This window comes from Taurulus bubalis (genome assembly GCF_910589615.1).
Source record: "Taurulus bubalis genome assembly, chromosome: 13".
NCBI lineage: Eukaryota > Metazoa > Chordata > Actinopteri > Perciformes > Cottidae > Taurulus > Taurulus bubalis.
Window position 1 is genome coordinate 14,894,226 of NC_136601.1, and position 19,970 is coordinate 14,914,195.

Sequence of the window (19,970 nt, forward strand, 5' to 3'; positions counted from 1 at the left end):
TGTTAGATGGAGATACCACTGTCTTTATTTAAGTTAGCTTTTGGCACAACAAGTTCAAACTTCTTTTTTATTTATATGGACCACCACTGGAGCGGGACAGGGGTACACTTTGAGCTGGGTTCCACCACTTGCAGTTTAAGCTCGGGCTTAGTTCTGTTTGGCTGAGCTGAGGTGAGAAGAAGTTGGGGAAGTGAACGCGAGGCAGGACAAGCATCACAGGCTTCAGCACCTCTGGACGAGCTCTGCGGGGACGGGCCAGGGGGGTCGCAGGGGGAGTGGGAGGGAGAGGGGGAGTTGTAGTGTTTAACACAGGGGGGATGCTTTTCTTGGGTACGTTGCTTTCTGGTTTGGAGGAAGGAACGGAGCTGTACAATGTGTTCTTTGAGGCCTGCAGGTGCATTGCTTTGGCTTTTCCTGAAGGACAAAAACAATGAGATGGAGGTCGGAGGGAGAGCACCATATTTTTGGACTAAAGTACAGAACACATTGAGAAAAGAGGATGAGCACAAGACATTACATGCTGAAATACTTCTGTTCAAACTAAACTATTTCTTGCTACTCCTCTTTGCCAAAATCTTAAAAGAATAGTTTGACATTTTGGAAGGACATTATGCTTATTGGTTTCTTGCCAGAATAAATGAGAGGATTGAAATCTCTTGTATTTGTGTAAAAAGGAAACTACAGCCAGGAGATGGTGAGCTTTGCTTTGCTAGCTGTCTGTAGCTTCATATTTAACGGACAGACATGAGAGTGCTGACAATCCTGCAAAAATTATAACTCTAATCATGATAGCAAATAACAATTTCACCAAAATGTCTCTTTTAATCAGCTGTATGTTCCTTTTACTACATACAACTGAATTAAGATATAGGGCTGGAGTATTCATGCGCACCTTGGGATGACTGCCGCCTGTTGGTAAATTCCGGATGACCACACAAAGTAGTGCTGTGGCTGCCCATGGCCTCTTGGCTTTTGGAATGAATTCTGGCAGAGAGATGGGGCAGAGAGGTGCAAGCATGGGTTGTTTTGGTCATCCTGGCGGTGTGTCTTTGCTCTTTTCTGGCTGGCTTGTTGGAGCCGATCCCGTCCAGTATGCCTTTGGCATTTGCTCTGTCAAGCACTTCATGTGGAACCTCTTGGACCACTGGCTCAGGCTGTTAAGAAGTGACATAGCATAGCTTTTATTTTGTAAGACATGACCGAATAATTTTTAGGGTAAAAAAAAAAAAGACTTAAAAAACACATCTGTTTACTATACTATTTACCATCCCAAAAAAAGAAGAATGAATGGCCTGTGCTGAACACAAAATGTAATATTGGTGAAAGAAAAGAAAAGGAGAGAGACACCATGTCCTTGCTGCTGACTGGAGGGTCACCTTCTGTCTCACAGCAGCCCACTGCTCTCCTCAACACCTGAATTATTCACCAGCACAGTGTACACTACAGGGAAATGCAGCCTGTGTGGGTGTATGTGTGGGTGTTATGCTTTTCAGTGCTTGCTTGTACTTTAATGCAAATATGTATGCATATGTTTGTACAAATGTTGTAATTATATATGTCTACAGGTAGGTAGTCTGTAATGTGTGAAAGGGCATTTTGAACACATGCATGTTCTTATTTGTGTTGATACAGTCTGTGCACACAGGTAAACATGCTTTAGAAGCACCACTGTAATGCAGTCTTTGGTGGACTTCATTGATGCTAACTCATACAGACAGGGGGCGCTGAATTATTCAACAGACACTCTCTCTTGCTACCCTTTCTTCCACTCACCCCTTAAATCTCACTTCCTCTCCATCAGCACTAACCAACTATGCCATACTCTGTAAATCTCTCATTTCCTTCCTGCCAAATTTAGCTGCTTCTGTTTCAATACTTACATCCAAAATCATGAAGTCCAATATATCCTGACAACTATCACCAAATGTATTAAACTCACCCTAAACAATCACCAAAACAAAGTCAAAGTGAAAAGTGTATGGTTCTGAATCCCATATTAATATTGTCCAAATCTTCTTTCAGAGGTTGGGGACTTATAGAGAAAGATGTACTCTGCTTCCTCTGGAAATTAGGCAAGAAGCACATTACTTGACTGTCTTTATTGTCCCTAGATGTTTCTGTATGGTGGTCTCATAAATAATTTTACTGGGGGCAACTATGATGTCGATTTAAGCCAGACAGCATTCAAACACTTATATAATTGCTATTTTTATGGTGCTTTTCAGAGTGCCACAATATATTTTGATTAGCTGAGTTTATTGGAGGTGGAGAGAACAAATCCTGTATGAGGCACCATTACAGCACTTTGATTATCTTTTCATTCCTATCAGCGGAGGTATAAAACCTGATGGATGGCCAGAAAGGAACAGACACCAGAGCACTCCGTCACCCGGTGGGGGTAAAATGGCTTAATAACCCTGCACTGGAATCATAAGCATAAGAGCAGATTTCATAATGTTAGGGAGTATGTCGTAAACTCTGCTATGTTGTGGATTATGAGGATGTGGGGAAGCCCGGTCACAGACTTGATGAGACTGGCTGATGAGTTGGGCTTCCCTACTGTAACGGTCTTATTGCATCACTTAACTACCACCGAAAGAAAAACAATAAAGGGGTGTGAGGTTTGGTTAAAATAGGAAAACTGGGAGAGTCTCTCTCTCTGAAGCAATAAACGCCTGTGACAACACAATAGAGTGAGAGACAGAGGGCTTCCAAATGATTAATGTTCATAATTGTCATGTTGTAAATTTCCCCAATGCGGGACTAATAAAGGATTATCTTATCTCATAAATAAAGTCAGAAAATCTCACAGAGAGCTCCAATCAAAAACAGACATTGCCACAATAAACTCAATTAACTTCAAATACACTTCTATAGTGTCCAATTTCCAAGTGCAATTCATAAACGTCTCCATACACACATAAAAGGTGCATGAAATAGTATGGCATAAAACTGTCACGAAAAATAGGCCGTTTCTCAATACAGAGTTGTGTTCTTTTGGAGTTTGAACTCGGGAGTCCAGACTCCTAAGGACGGGAGGACGCATTTTTCACTGGTTTCACAGACATACACGTATAATTGTATATTGTGTTTATAAATATATACATATATATGTATAAATATATACATACATACATACATACATACATACATACATACATACATACATACATATATATATATATATATATATATATATATATATATATATATATATATATATATACAGATACACATGTACACATATACGTGTATATATATATATTATATATAACACATACTGTACATATTATATGTATTACCAATTAACAATTCGGTCAAAAGTAAAAAGACACTGCTATAGTTCATCTTAACCTTTCCCTCAGTCAAACTGATTTAACGTTATGTGAACAAATAATAAACTCTGAGACCAAAGGTTGCTCGTTAGATCCTCCATGTCTGATCGCTACGGAGACATCGGAGGCAGCGGATCATTTTAAAAAGTCCTGCCGAGATCAGGCTGCTCTCGGTGGGCACCAGAGCGCTGACCGCTCACCAGTCCCGCGAGCAGGACCTCAAATTGCCGGCGTATATTTTTAAGCAGGCTGAATCTTGACAAACCGACCAAGGGGACAGGTGTGGCCACAGTGACCTTGACCTTTGACCGCCAAGATCTAGTCAGTTTATTAATGGTGTATTTGATAATGGGACAGTGCACATTAATACAAACATCTCTATAAATGCGACAAAGGCGATTTTTCATCTGTAGTCCTGAGAAGCAGTTCATCCTTTAGCTAAAGTGGACGTTTGTGCCAAATGTAATGAAGACACAAACTAAACGGGTTGGAAGTGAGGACACGGTGACCTTGACCTTTGACCTTAAAAATCGGATCAGTTTATCCTTAAGTAATATTGCGTCATATTTTAACTAATTCCGACCAGGCATACTGAGAAATTGCTTCATCAGAATGGGACGGATGTACAAACGGACAACCCAAAAACATAACATAATACACACAATATCAAAATGCTAAATTTATCCGTGGCTTCCTGTTGTAGAGAAGTGTCAAGATAAATAAACTAGGGAATATTGGTGATTCAGATAACATCCTTTCTTTGTCAATTCTTTGAGGGTTAACCAACGCTTTGCTCTGTGAGATTGCTGTTTAAGTGATGCTGACCTCTCTGCTGAGAACAGCCAAGAAGCAGCCATTGCTCTGTTCTGAGGGCTCCAACATGAAGAAGGGGTGTGTTTCCTCTGGACCCTCGGCCTGATCAGTTATGCTGAACGGGGATGGGGTAAGTCTGGGTGAAACACACATATACAGAAACAGAAAAACATGAGCAATGCTAATTAAGCAAGTAAATTAATGTAAGTCCACAAGTTATGCAATTAAAGCCAGTGTGATCCATACCAAAAACATTACTTGTGCTTTATTTATGCTAGCCGGAGGCATCAGCAGCACAAATTCAGGAGATTCTAAATTCAGGAAAGTCAGTCTTGGTACATTAAACGCTCAATAAATGGTAAACGTCAAGTCTTAAGTTCTTCAAACCACACACACATAACAAAAAAACTATTCCAAAAATATATAGAATGTCTATGAGGATGGAATCTGTCTGAAAATGTTTTTTCCCTGGCCTTTTCACAGCATTTAGAGACATAAAAGGACACCTTTGATTATATTTTCTCCTTCAGTTCCAGCCTGAGGTGTGCTGAAACTTTGACAGAAGCCTGTCTGAAGGGAAACAGACAAACAACCGAGCAGGGTGACAGACAGTGAGGCAAACAGACAAAGAAAGACAATGACAGATACAGATGCAGGGAGGGCACCAGGGTACTGCGGTACAGAGACCTGAGGCTGACCTGAAGTTTGCTTGTTTTGGTTCCCCCTCCTGCTCCGAGCAGGCCTTGGCTTGCTCCAGGGCTCTGCTTACCACCTCCTCATTCTCCTCTTTGTAGGATGAACAGGTAGAGTACACCACTGCCAAAACCTTAGAGACTAGACACAAAATGTGTGCATTGTATCAACAGTCGTTGTAAATATTATTTAGTAATGTTTTACCTCTGTGTTGCAATTATATCATTTTATTATATTGCCTTTTTAAATGTAAATACATCTGAAATAATATGTGACACTTGATACCAAGACATTAACATAAAGCTGATTTATTGACATATTGCCACAATCTTAAACAACAAACTCATTCCATGTTTAATTAAAGCAGGAACTTAGACAAGCACACAAGTATTTAGTTAAAAGTTTTTCCTTTCATTTTTGGACAATTAAATGTGATTATTCAAATTGAGTGGTCCTCCTCATCAAGAGCTCCCTTTGAAGAAATGGGTCCTTGAATATCAATTACTTTGTTTATATACATAGCTCATTTCATTCAACTGCTGCTGGCTTGTAGATTTGTGAAGCTTTCGGATGTTTGATTTCCTTCATTTGAGCTCTGATTTCTTTCTTTCTCACTAATTATATAGAGACAGAAACAATTAACGCCAAGCTGATACAAATAAAACCTGCTCCGACGTGGCAAATCAGCGCCAAACAAATGTGAAATATTGCTTCAAGGAAGCGGAATTGAAGAAGAAGAGGACTGAGGCAGCAACATGTGTCATTCAGACACAGCTGGGACATTAAGGGCTGTTTGTATCTGTCTGTGTGAGTGTCTATATGTGTGCATGTAGAGGCAGTGAAACGAGACCATTGATTCAACCAACTCGATACACACCTGAGATTAATTAACAGTCCTATCTCAAAATATCTACACTGGCAAAACATGTAGAAGAGGGCTGATGGATGGCAGTGTGATTAGAGGTGCTGGTTTTCATTGCCTCTAACAGAGAGACTCCAACTGCTCGATGAACATAACCAAGACCAACACAGAAGGAGAAGCACTGAACAATACAAGACAAACTGCGGCTCACAATACGACTGAGCAGGAAAGAATTGACTGCAGACTAGAACCGTGACACTTGCGTTGTACAGAATATGACGTAACTTCACAAGGTAGGTCTCTCAGACACAGTCTATGGTTCCTCTGCCATATTCAGTTCTATAGAATTTACACAAAAGAGAATTGCTAATCACTTGTTTAAACTATGCAAGGAATACTGCAGGGGGCTGTGGATGACCGGCGCAGAGAAACATTAGCATTCCTAATTAACACTGAGACAATTTCCTCGGGATACCACAGGCTTCAGCCTAATAATGGGATACAAGATTACATATATAGTAAATATAAGGAGTATTGTGTCCGAGAGGGGAGGGAGGCTATGTGCTCAAGCCTGAGCTCATATGCTGTGTGTGTGTGTGTGTGTGTGTGTGTGTGTGTGTGTGTGTGTGTGTGTGTGTGTGTGTGTGTGTGTGTGTGTGTGTGTGTGTGTGTGTGTGTGTCAGCATGAGAGCAGGTGTTTCAGCACTCACACTTCAAGGCATGATCGATATCCTTCCTCTGCTGGGCTACCAGAGCTTCCAGTTTGCTCTGGGCTATGGAGCTCTGGGATAAGTCCTGCAGCAGTTCTGTGTCTGAGAAAGAGCAGAATCTCTGTTTTATTAACTGATCTGTTTATGAGTGGGCTGTGCGTAAGTATGGATTTGACATAAGCAACTCTAATATAAATGACACACACAAAAGCAGATGGAACGGCCTGCTTTGACAGGTTTGTGAAAGGGTTCATATATGCAGCCTATGAGAGGGTCGTAGGTGGATAACTCCATCAAACATAGCAATATTTATATAAATAAAGATATTATTATTCATAGTAAAGCTTCATATTTTGTTGAAGCACAGAAAAATTAAGTAATACAGTCTTAGTAGATTGTTTTGCTTTCAACCTAAAATAGCATTGCTGCTCCAAACCATTTACCTCCATATTTTTTAAACTTTTTATTTAAAACAGTAATAATAAAACCTATACAGGCGAATTGAGAACTCTGAGGAGTTTTGAGAATATCTGTTTTTGCGGTTAAGAAAACCCCCCAGGGAGTAAAAAAATAATAATATGTTTTCCGCTCATATCCATGTTATTCTTCTTGCAGAATGTATATCTGAGGCTTAACGTACACTAGATTATAACATGTCATTCTGAAATCCTCATAGATCGCTATTTACCTCCATTCTCTTGCAGTATGAATTCAACCGGATTGCTGACTGCAGACACAGAACACTTGGGGGTCAACAGGATGACACGCAACTTCTGGAGTCGCTTGTCCCTGCTGTCCAAAGACTGGAAGACCTCTGGTATCAGCTTCACATCTGAGCAAAATGCACATAGAGTTGAAGGATACCCCATATAATCACAAATATACATTTGCTCAATGATTAAAGTCTACTCACAATGTTATATTTCTTTGTGGAAAAACACCCTGCATGAAGGCGTCTTTTGCAATTATGAAAATGTAATTTGTACTTAAATGTTTTTTTTAGTGACTAGCTGAGTTGGCAGCCACTATCAGCATACAATACTGTATTTACATACAGTTCAGAATGTTACCAGACAATTTGGTGTGAAGTGCACTGCCTGTATATAAGAGTCTTTAAGAATTTGCTGACAAAAGCAAATATGTTTCAACCAATACTCTGAGTACCCCAAATCTTCTCACTGAAAAGTGTGATCAAATTTAATCACATCGCTTTACTGAAATAGTTATTTTTACAAAGCTATTTACTCAAATAAAGAGCAGTATGTGAATTGTGGATCAGTGTGGCAACGCCAACAAGCAATATTCAGTTTCTTATTCTCCCTTTCGTTGAAGTAAAGACAGACGAAGACAAACATAGCCTGTGGTGTCATTAAAGCAAAGACAGTAAATAGACTGCTGTTTCCTCTGATTCAATCTCTTTTGTCTCGCATACATGGACACATCCATTTGGTGCCTACTGTTGGAGCCCATGGCAGTTAAAGCCTGCTGCAGCTCCTCCCTGTGAGCGTTTGTACGATCACTGACACAAACGTAGACTGTGGGCTGATCGCTGCTGTTGGCTTTGTGTTTCTCTGCAATAAGGGAGGCAGTGTGGGCTACGGTGAGGCCAGAGAAGCAGCCCAACATAAGAACATCTCCTTCCTCTGGTAGCAGGGAGCACACTGCACTTGGGCCCAGGCTGCAAAATTTATCCTGCAGAAACATTGAGAAAGCATTAGTTTGATAAAGAGACATACTTCAATATACGACTTTTAGATACAGGTTTCTGCACCACAGCAACACTACATAGAATTGAGATGGGAATAGATGAGAGAGGAGAGGGAGTACTGAAGGGAGGCAAGAGGAGGAGAAGAAGCGAAGGAGGAAAAGAGAGAAAGAATATCAGTGCAGTCAGATTACAACAAAGATGTCCTTCAATCAATGGGGTCCCCTCTGGAAATAGTGCCGAACGTGTCCCTGTGGAACCACTGGGCTGGCTTGAGTTTCTCTAGTTGATATCCAGATGACAGGGTTTGTCAGGAAAGACAAACCAGGGTGGAGAAGAACAAGGACATTTGAAAAGAGAGAAACTAGGGGAGAGAAGCTGTGATGGAGAATCATTAAATGGAAAGAGGGAGAGGTGATTAATTAGGCAGTGGTGTTGCATATTTGATTGAATTTGGCTGCAAAATCCAAATTTAATTGTGTTGTGGTGCTGTGCTGCTTACAATTTGTATGGCAGCTTGACTTTAATGGAGTAGAAATGAAATGATTTAACCGCTCTCCCCCTCCCAGACTGAAGGATTCTTTATGGCTCAAAGTGAAGAATGGATGAGAAGAACTGATGTGAAATATTTGTATCAGGGAAAGCTAATCTTAGTTGGCGTAAGGGAACTCAGTCTTATAATCAATTTGAGCAAGTCCATTATCAAAGTGAAATCATAAATATCAAAGAAGATTGATGGGGCAGAACATATTTCAACAACCTTATTCAATTCTGTGGGGGAGGGGGCTGCTCATGTCTCCTTTCTTTGTGAAGCTTGTACCTGTATGATGAGTGTGTGGTCACTAAGCAGCTTGGTGGTGTGCAGCTGAGCTTTCAGCTGAGCAGGGAATACCAGTACATCCCCACAGTGGGGATCCTGGCAGAAGGTCTGGCCCTCAAGCTGTCCAATCGATTTCACCTGCGAGAAGCCTGCACTCTTCAGGACACTTTGGACCTCATCGACACTAGAGCCGACGAGAGAGGAGAGCAGATTAGGGAAAGCCCAAGACAAGGTATGAAAGAGGGAAGGAGGGAAGAAGGTAAGAGGTGGGACGAAGAGGAAGACTGTCATCATAGATAATAATAGTGTGTTTGCTATGTGACCTTTTAAATTTACTTTAATTGTAAAATGTGCTGTAAAAGCCATTAAGATACACACACACACACACACACACACACACACACACACACACACACACACACACACACACACACACACACACACACAGGCCACTAGTCCCAACAGGTGACCTTTACAGTCCTAGAGCTTGCTGGGGGTTGTTGCTGATTGAATCTGTCCACTGCAGCAGGATTTACACCTAACTGAATCAGCCTGTCAGGGCGTCGGCAAGAACACACATTAGCACACACACACAGACACACACAGACACACACAGACACACACACACACACACATAGTCCAGTGGTTTAATTGGATGTCAGCAAGCCACCTAGCCTATAAAACATTGGGCTGCATCCCAAGTTAAAGGTCTGTGTGTATATGTAGGTGTGTGTGTGTGTGTGTGTGTGTAGATGCAATTTGCTTACAGTGCATTCCTGGGTTTATGTACAGGTGTGCATGTACCTGCTCTTTAGTGTGTTGACCCATGTGTAAAGGGGAAGGCTGCTTGATCTCTCCTGCTTCATCTTCACACTCTCTGGCAGGATATACTCAATGGACAAGAGATTATGTTTGATTCTGCAGCGGGCCAAAGAGGCTGCCAGCTTGGTTTTCGACCTACGTACAACAAAAGAACCTCTTTTTTTACCTTGTCTATATTCAATTTGTATTCCCTTTTATGAATCCCCTCCGTTTTCCCTTTTTCTTCGTGTTGTTTTCCAATTCCTTACCTGAGGAGGTAGCTCTCCACATCTTTAACTTCTTGTACAACCTCGTCCTCCCCATGGCGTTCCCGTGGGAGGAACTTTCTGTCCTGGAAGTCGTAGAGCATGACGGCAACGAGGCTCATCTGATCATCTGGCTAGAGCATGAGAACAAAAAGTACAGTTAATTGGGGACTTCTGTTTTAGCAAGAAAACAAAGAAGAAGAAAAGGAGAGAGGCCATGCCTAATAGACAAAATTATAATTTTGATTAACATGGCTGAGACACAAGCTTTTAATTAGTGAATGGTTATGCTTAAAAAATCAGCTGCATATGGGACAAATCCAGAATTTACATGAAACCTGACATTTGGTTAAAGTGCACTGTCGATGTTTTGGTAACCTAATGAGGGGTGCAGTGCAGTGATACAATTTATTTGTATTCAAGACTAAACTATCCACACACATACACATACATACAGTAGCTCAAGGGTGTCCTGCAATGACCCCACTGCTGCTTCTTAATTAAAAATAGGAGGAAGACTTTTGTCTCTACCTCTCCTCCTCTACAATTATCTCTATCCATTCAGTTCTCTATCCTCCCTCTTTTTCACTCTCCACCTTTCTGTCCCTCAGGGTGGGAGGGCACCAGCCGCATTAGTGACAGATGGTGTTCCACCGCAGCAACAGCTTGCAACATCCTCACTACTGGGCTAATGGGCCAAGAAGCTAGAACACTACAAGGGTTTATTCTGCAGCTAGGAAATTAGCCAGCACTTATTATTCATTCCACATGCTTTCATGCTTTTAATTTCCTTTTTTGAAAAGGTCAGTCTCAGAAACAGGTTGTGGCACTCAACCTCGTTGTCTCTACCTCAAGTTCCACTTGACCTTTACTAAGGTTAAACCCTTGGGTGTGGGGAAATTCCCAGTCACTAAGTTCCCTGGCAACAGCCTCCCATGGTGGGAAACATGCCTGCTGTGTAAACATGCCTGCTGTGTAGTCAGATGCAGGTTTATGACATAATAAATGTACGTTGTCTCATTTTACTTGTTGTAATTGTCAATGGTTTTGACAATAAGATGGATTTTAAAATAATGTGTTAATAGTGTTAATATTACATTATAGGTGCAATGGTTAAATTAAATTAAGGAATATTAGTATATCAGATGAGTGTTATAGATAAAGTAATACGCAACAATAATCTTTTTGATTTATTCTCAGTTAATACCATGTTGATTTTAACATTATACAGAGCAAACTACTATATCAACTATTTTCAAGGAGATTCTAGTGGAAGTTTCAAATGGCTCCTTTTTGGGGCTCTGGCATATTGTATGTTAAATGTGGCAGTGAACCTAATATGCTTGCCTCAGATCTATAATGTCATTAATTTCCATCCTCCGGAGGATTTAAGCTTCATTTTCTTTCTCTAGTCTGATCAAATCCGCCTCAGGCTCTTACAGCATGCAAGTCTATAAGTTCATTCTATTTTTTTCCCAATACCCACATGAACCCCCCTTTTCTAGGCCGCCTATTCTCTCTACCAAGGTTGAACTTTATAGATGCCAGCAGTGTAAAAGGAGGTAAGAGTGAGCTCTAAAGACTGTCTCATTGTGTCTGGGCTTTATTGTCTGGATGCAGAGTAACGGCCTGCCACCAACACATGGGGAGACCCATTCATTTCACCCAGGGCCATGTTTCACAAGGCTACAGAATGTGTGTGTGTGTGTGTGTGTGTGTGTGTGTGTGTGTGTGTGTGTGTGTGTGTGTGTGTGTGTGTGTGTGTGTGTGTGTGTGTGTGTGTGTGTGTGTGTGTGTGTGTGTGTGTGTGTGTGTGTGTGGATTTGCTTCAAACACACATTATTATTGTGTCTCTATTATGTCTGACGTAGACATTGGTTGTCTACAATCTGTACACTCAATGACAGCTCAGTTTTCTTTCATAACTTTCATTCTCGATCAGCTATGTGCACACAGGCAAGCGCTGTGCATGTTTTATCACCATCCAGACTGCTAAGAGAAGCAGCTAGAACACCATCCTCTTTCCACAGCTTCTTTTATGTGGAGTAATAAAAGTAGGGCAAAAGTACATGCCAATCTCCTCCAGAGGACACCTTTTCATTTAAGTAGCAGAGCGTTCATCTACAGCCGCAGGTACACAGCTGTGCTGAAAATCTTCCTTTTACGACTACGCAGCCTTCACATGCTTAGTATCACTGATAACTTCCAGTGGACTGGTTCTCGGACATATTGACACTGTACAGAATACACTCAGACTCCACATCATCCAAACACACTGGGGTTATTTATTTCATCACTAATTAATGGGGAGTTTGCTTGAGAAATGTTATAATAAATAAATTAGCCTCATAGTACCTTTTAGATGTGTTACTCCAAAAAGAGCAACTGTCATTCAAAAGGTTAGGGGGATGTGAATGACGCGAGGTGCTTTGTGAGTTGATGAAAGGAGATTATGAGTGTAGTACATCAATATAACTGTTCCTGATTAGAGGTCTAGAGAACAGAACAAAGAGTAGCCTATGAGAAGTACGAACAGCAGGACATGAATATTGGAGCACTGAGTAGAGCATTATCAAAGGGTTGTGAGCCAAAGAGTTTAGCAGAACAACACAAGCTAAACAAAGCTATAAACAGTAATAGCATGGTAAACTCCAAAACTCAAGTTGAGCTATTCTCAGCATCAAAAGGATTTTGATTTTCAGCAGCAAGTTGACAGTAACAGATGTGCCTCTCTGTCACACAGTGCCAGTATACACACCAAGGGATAAAACATGTTTACTTTTCTTAAACTACTGCTGTACTAAAAGAATACTGCTCCTATGTAACTCACTTACCATTGGCTGAGTGGGGTAAAAGCAGCTGTCAATCATGATGTCCTCCAGGAGCTCTTGATCTGTGCAGAAATGGTAGAGTGGTAGAGAGGTAAAACAAGGTTAGGTAGACGGATGGAAAAGTGGTAATAGTGATTTCAATTACTAATTATGTGTCTGAGTAATAATGATGCCTATTAGTGCCATCTTTTATATCAAGGTCTAATTATCTCCAGAAACCAGTCCAGGCTCTTTCATTTGGAGTGAAACAGAACCACAAGAAATGACTAATATCCATTAGCTGGTAAGATATATGCTACTCAGGACAAATCCATATCTAATGATGAGAACATGGGGGGAAAGAGATAAAAACAGAGAGCAAGAGAGGCTCCTAGAGGCACCCCAAATGATCGTGATTTAATTTGAAAAGATAATTCAATTCAATGGAGGGTTTAATTTCCCGTGATTAAACGCTTATTTGGTGCTTAATTAGAGTTAATCTGATTCTTTATTTGCCTCATTTCTTTCATTTATTGTGTCTGTGGTGAGTGGGTGTGTGTAATCAAAGGACTAATGACGTTAATGACATCTTAAATAATAAACAGACTATATCTAAACAGTGAAACCAAATAGCAGGCACACATGTATTTCATACCAGACCAGACCGTGTCTGTATGAATTGTTATCTTCATGGTTTTATTCAACACATGTTACCTAATTATCTAGTGGTGACATGATGGACAAGAATTATTGTCTTATATTACGCTTTTATATTTATGTATTTAACAAAGAGGATGAATTACAAAACTTAGATTGGGTCTATCATCTGGTAAGTGTTTAGTAGTGTCACAGTTCAGCGCCACACTTTTCTTTAAGTTATTTTCATCCTGTCTGCCTGTCTGTGTACTAACTGTCCTGTCATTTCAGATCCTGCTGCACGCCCCCTTCATCAGTCACTCCCTCCTCGTCAGTCCTCATTCCTTGCACCTGGCCCATCCCTGTCTCACCTGTAGCACATCCCCTCATTAGTCTTCACTACTTAGGTCCCCTCACTTGCACTTGTCCCCTGCCAGATTGTCTTGTGTTTTTGAACCTGTGTGTTACCTGTTCAGTAAAATACTTATATTCCTTATCTCTGTCTTCCGGAGTCGTGCTTTTGGGTCCTTGCGTAATCGGACCGTTACAAGTAGATGTCCTTTTATCTTCCTGGGCTATAGAATTCAATTTTGCTTGACCTTCTTAATCAAATCTGAACAGTAGCTCAAAAAAGGTAACTATGACCTTTAAAGTGGTGAGAGCTGACTATCCAATATTTATGTGTGGTTTATATGTGGAGTATTTTCATCCCCATGCCATGGCTGTCATATCATGGAGGTAGCAACTGTTTTGTTGTAGTATACAGGATGCGTTCTCTCTGAAAAACACATAAAATCACATGCAGACTTATTCCTTACATTCCATTATGTGAACAGCGGGCTCTCCTTTTCAATATGAGGGAGATAGAGAGCCGGCGACACTTTCCAATTTATCATATCAGGATTAAAGAACAGCTGCTTCCAAAACCACTCTGCATGTACAGTGTTTGCTCATTACACACTGGGAATAGGCGAAATGATCATTTCCCTAACATGGTTGTGTTTGGAAAAAGGCTCATTGTCTTCCTGCAGATAAGCAATTAAAAGGTGGGAATGAGGTGCCTATGTTTGTGTAAGTGTGGGAACCCCGGGTTTCAATATTGAAGTGCCTGTGCAGTATGTGTCTACTACACACATTGTTGCCTTCTCAGATCATTCTTATTCCTGACAGGCACCTCTTAAGCTGCAAATAGGAGGTAAGCCCAGCCCGTCTGAGACACCATGGAAACCGCACACACTGCTGTTAACTTATCACAACATCTCAAATCATGCCAATCTGTACTCTGGGTCTCAGCCAAATGCATGCTGGGTAGATATCATGTAAGGCAGGACAAACACACACATCTGCATGCAGTTACATCTACACACACACACAAACAGCAAGGTACACAAGTACATGTTTGCATGTAATAGAGCTTATCTTTAATTGACGAAACAAGGCATATCATCAGCAGTGGTCTAATTTATAGTAGGTACAGGTCAATGGGGTTTACAATAGTGGCCATTACTGCAGAAGGCCTGATAAGCCTCGAGGAGATAACCACTCAGTGCACACAGAGTAGCACAGACTCCTGAGGGAGCCACGATGGTTAAGTCTGTAGAGGTCAGTCTTGCTCATGCTATAAATCACACACAGCAGGTTGAGTAAAACACAGAGGAAATTCTGCTATAAATCACTTACAGTTGACATCTTTACTCAGCAGACAGTGCTTGGGTTTTACTGGTGGGACAAGACAGAATTTCTGAAATCAGAACTCCGGACTAGAGGTGGAAATTAAAAAAATGACTTGAAATCAGTATAACAAGAAATAAAATCTACACCAGCAGGAGGCACTATAGCCATTGCAGGACCTGTGTTGAAGTTGTGTGTTTAGTGGATTCCATCCAGGTGTTACACAATGAGCTGACGGTGACTGTAGTAAAACAAATCCTTAGCCAGACTTGAATGCAGCCTTTTCTTTGTCTCACAATGTTTCGCATCAGTGCGCCCGATTGCACATTAATCTAACAGATAAAGAGACAAAAAATGTACATGCCGTAAGTTATGCAATTACCTTTAGACTAAATGACAAATCTAACTTACATAGCATGCACCTGCACAATTTATTATTTGCTGAAGCATACTGGTCGTAGGCGTTCTGATTCTGGTCAAGGATAAAAAGAGACTGTCTTTCCCTTTTTCATGCTCTAAATCCAGCCCAACACAAAGTGGTCCACAGAACCTTTCTAGTTGCACACAGAGGATACAGCAGCCACAGTCATCTGACAAGGGCGCCTGGCAGCCCAGCCGCAGTATGGACAATGAGGCAGAAATACTCAGAGGAGCAGCCAGCAGAAAGAAAGAGGGGAGAGGAGGAGGGGTTTCTCATGGCCAGCAACAAGGTCATATATTTGACCAGTTCCAATTCACATGAAAATACAGTTATATAACTTCATAACATCTGCACTATACTTTGAGCACTGAGAACACAAGGTAAGACACATCAACAAGGAATTACACCTTGACAACATAAACTGTCTCTAGGTCAGTGGTCAAGCAGACAGTCACTCACACATGAAACAAGGCTTTTAAAGAGATGGGAGAGGCCAAATAAATCAAATATAAGATATATAACAAAAGAGAGGAGGCAGAGAAGAGAAGGCGTAAACAATTTGACTGGCAATATTTGTCATTTGGCCGACTTCAGCTTTGTCTTTGTCTATGAAATGTCGAATCCACACTAGGGTAAACATCACCAACTCCCACTCCATGTTTTAGTATTGACACAACCACAGCAACCGATGCAGAACTGACTGAGCATCTTTTTTGTTTTAAGCAGATAAGAGTTATAATCACAAGATCAATACCAGAGCTCATTGGTATTTTGCTCTGCATATCTTTTGCTGCTGAAGCACTTCTTCTTTAGGTTAACAACTGACCTAAACTCAATTTTGGATCAGTCATTCCAAGGCGGTGCACAAATGTGTCTTGTGTGTGTATGTTTGTATGTGTGTGACTGCAAGCAGTGTGTGTGTGTGTGTGTGTGTGTGTGTGTGTGTGTCACTAGCAAATCAATTTTTGCACCGAAAGTCAGGCTGTTCGTGGGAGGTGGAAGAGAAGAGATTAACGTTGGCTTCCAGGCTGTGTCATTCCATCTGCACCCAATTTCCCCACATCGCCAGCCCGGGGGAATCTTACATGTGACCAAAATACATATTTGATCAAGGCAAGCTGGCAATCATGTGATGTGTCTATAACCAAAGTTTAAAATCAGTACCAAGCCGCTCTTCTTGTGTCACAATGATGTCGTGTCAATGTGTCAAACTGATTTAACCTCAGATTTGACCTCAGATGCAGGAAAACTACTCTCTGTTTCTATGAGACCATGGTCCCTGTAAAGATCAGGAATAATGTATCGAGTCCAGATATCTGTAAATAATCCCGTAAACTAGCCAACGATAGCATTTTCAGCTCATCCTTTGTTTAAGTTTGCACTTTTACTGTAGCTGAAAACCACTGTACTATGCAGGGGATGGGACCTAAAATAGAGGATATTTGTCTATGTAACAAACTCGGAACAAAAGGTGCATTCACTTCTTTTTTTTATGCGGTATTATAATTGTTCTTAGCTCAAGCAGATCCTTTTCCCTAAGCAGAGCACAAGTTCAAGCTCTTGAGCAAACTACTAGAAACAGCACACTTCTCATCCTGGTTATAAAGGCATCCCCTAGAGAACAAAGGGTGATGGATGAAAACAATGTCGTGGCAATATAATCTCTAAATTCTCTGTAATGATTATTCTTAGCAATGGAGTCGATTTCACCTGGTGATGTAAGTAGTACTATATGCCCTACAGCTGTAAAACTAATACAGGTTACTGCAACACGGCTGGGGCTTCTCTTGTGATGATGGATATGTTGAGGTGATCTGCATTAATTGTGGGACATGTAGGCTTGAGGCTTACAATTTCAGTGGTGAGATAGTGAGGAGGGAATGTGTGGCTATAGGGTGTTCGTGCTACCTGACCTCTCCGTCCACTGAGAATGCATTAAATCAATTCCAGACAGCTTTCTGCACTGGCAGTGGGATCACCTCCCATCCCTTATCACCATGGTGATTACAGTCCCCTGGGACTTCAGCCACCTGGACCCCACCCGAGTCCCAGACAACAGATTGTGGGCCAGATTGATTTGTAGCATCACATAATTCCCCCTGATTATTCAAGCATTTTTTTCTCTTCTATTTACCCTTAATCAATCTATCTATATTCCATTCTACCAATGAACATCCCCAGGGCTCAACCAAATGGCTGTTTGTTTGCCAGTCAAAAGGTTTTTAATTGCAATGTGATGTTCCTGAAATGAATCAATTATGGTTGGAATTCAACAAATGCAACAAACTTAACTTTTCCAGTCAACACTCACATTTAAGTGTATTGAAGGCCAGCTCATAAGCTGTGCGTTGCATCTCCTCATCTTTGACTTCAGGTAATGGGAGCTCTCTTCCTTTGCCATAATTCACCAACCGGTGGGCAGCCGGCTTCTCCAGGTGGTAATTCTGGAAGATGACAGACGCCAGCAGGTAGACTCTGTCTGGAAAACCCAGCTGACCTTGGCCAGTGGTCTGAGGCTCTGGAGAAATAGCAGGGATGCTGCGGTCGGCTGGTTTATCTGAAGGTGTCCGGTCCTTGCTGTTTGCAGTCTTGGAGCCATCCTTCTTTGTCCTGCCCGTGGAAGAGCAATTGGGAAGCCCTCCAATATTTTTATTTTTCACCATCTTCTCAGAGATGTATTTTCTCTCAGACACCTGCAAACGCATCAGGAAATCTTTACTTTGAGGATGTGAAAAAAAAATGCGAAAACACTCATACACAGAATCTAAGTTTGACACTCAAAATAACATTTGGGATTTGGGATAATAACAAAACAACTGTCTTTTACTTGACTCTAGCTAGGTTATTAAAGGCATCAGGTTAAGTTAGATAAGTTAAATAAGTTGTTGGTGAATAAATGTCCAGCCATAAATATTACTGCACAATGTCATCCAAACACACTCAAAGATTTAGCCATGGTGTCAACTACACTGCTAGTACATCATTATTTGGGTTATGCTATCTTTGAAGGACATTTGACTAACATTAATCACTTCCGTAAATATTGTTACCTGAGTTAGTTAATTATTGTCCAACGTCCGACAAAAATGTCTGAAACCCACAGTCAGCTGATAAAACGCTTCAGTCTTGAAGTAAGTGAAGTAACTAGTGTCAGTAAACACTTGACTGACGTCATCGTCTGTCCGCAGCGGTAAATAGGCCATAATGTCGTGAGTGAATCCCGTTACATTACCTTGTTAGAAAAGATTCCTCTTTCTCCTCTATCTGCTACACGTATCCCGGACTCTTCATACTCAGACGCCACTGGGTCGTTTACGGTAGATTTCTACGGTTGGTGGTTCAGTTCAACGAAACTGGACGTAAAGTTCTAACGGTCACTAACTAACGGTCACTAAATCATAAGTAGTCCGGTATAAATCTGGTCCATTATGAGGCGATGGGCGGCTCCTCTGCACAGATGTTGACCGAAGCCCCCCTCTGCTCCTTTAGTATCTTTATCATTAATTTATCCAGATGTCTAGAAGTCTTCAGGGAAGTGTCTCCACTAAAAAACAAACGTTCTAAATGTCATCATTGTGCAGCCCTTTCAGATTAGCGTGTTCCCGTCCCCATGGCAACCGCACGGTAACTTCAAGGTCCTGTTCTTAATCGCCTTAAACGCGGGACGTCCTTTACTATCTGCTACATTGTGGGCTTGTAAAACTTTTAGAGAGCATTATGTCAAACGGAAGCTAATGACATTGCCGATGGACAGTCACGCGTAAACCTAAAGCAGCTGCAGGTTGTCTGCAGCTGTTTCTAAACTAGGGTCCATGAAGGAAATGGGATCCAAGCGCAGGGGCGCCCAGCTGGGATCTGAGGGCCCCTCTTCCTCCTCTATCTGGGCCCCCCAACTGTTCCAACTGAGCTCATGTCTGTAGATATAAAACTCTAACTTACACCACATAATAACGCTGAAAGCAGCATGGTTATAGTTTTACTTTGGCTGGGTCTGCACATTATTTTTGTCAAATTGTAGGCTAATAATTCTTAGATATTTGTTATCAATCACTCATGTCAGATCATTTGGTATATTTTGTATAATGTGTCATGTCAGTTTTGCATATTTGCATATATTTTAAATGTAATTTTAAAAAATCAATGTTTTTGTTCTAGACACTTCAAATTGTGTTAAAATCAGTCTATAATTGTATAATTGTGCAGAATGATGAAGTTGCATGAAGTTGAATGCATGAAGTTGCATGGAGCTGCAGAAAATGTCAAAATGTGTTCAAAGCCCAATAAAGAGTCCCAAATAACAATTTAAATATCTTCCATGTAATAGAATAGAGACTGACATGTAACATGTACATTCAATGTAGCCCACTTAAAGAGTGAAAAGTAAATGTACTCATTATGCAAAATGGCCCCTGTATGTGTGCTCTTGA

General features: G+C 41.1%; 1 protein-coding gene across 1 annotated transcript; it reads right to left on the minus strand.

Annotated features, from left to right (window-relative positions):
* Positions 1-18,206, minus strand: LOC306745967 (putative methyltransferase NSUN7; the record flags this gene model as incomplete). Its single annotated transcript, XM_079228831.1, has 12 exons — positions 1-414; positions 893-1,154; positions 4,161-4,284; positions 4,847-4,982; positions 6,414-6,515; positions 7,102-7,245; positions 7,871-8,105; positions 8,939-9,122; positions 9,743-9,895; positions 10,009-10,139; positions 12,840-12,898; positions 17,855-18,206. The coding sequence occupies 12 exons, from the start codon at positions 18,204-18,206 to the stop codon at positions 68-70; spliced, it is 2,229 nt and encodes a 742-aa protein (XP_079084957.1). The 3' UTR covers positions 1-67.
* Between the last annotated feature and the right edge of the window lie 1,764 nt (positions 18,207-19,970).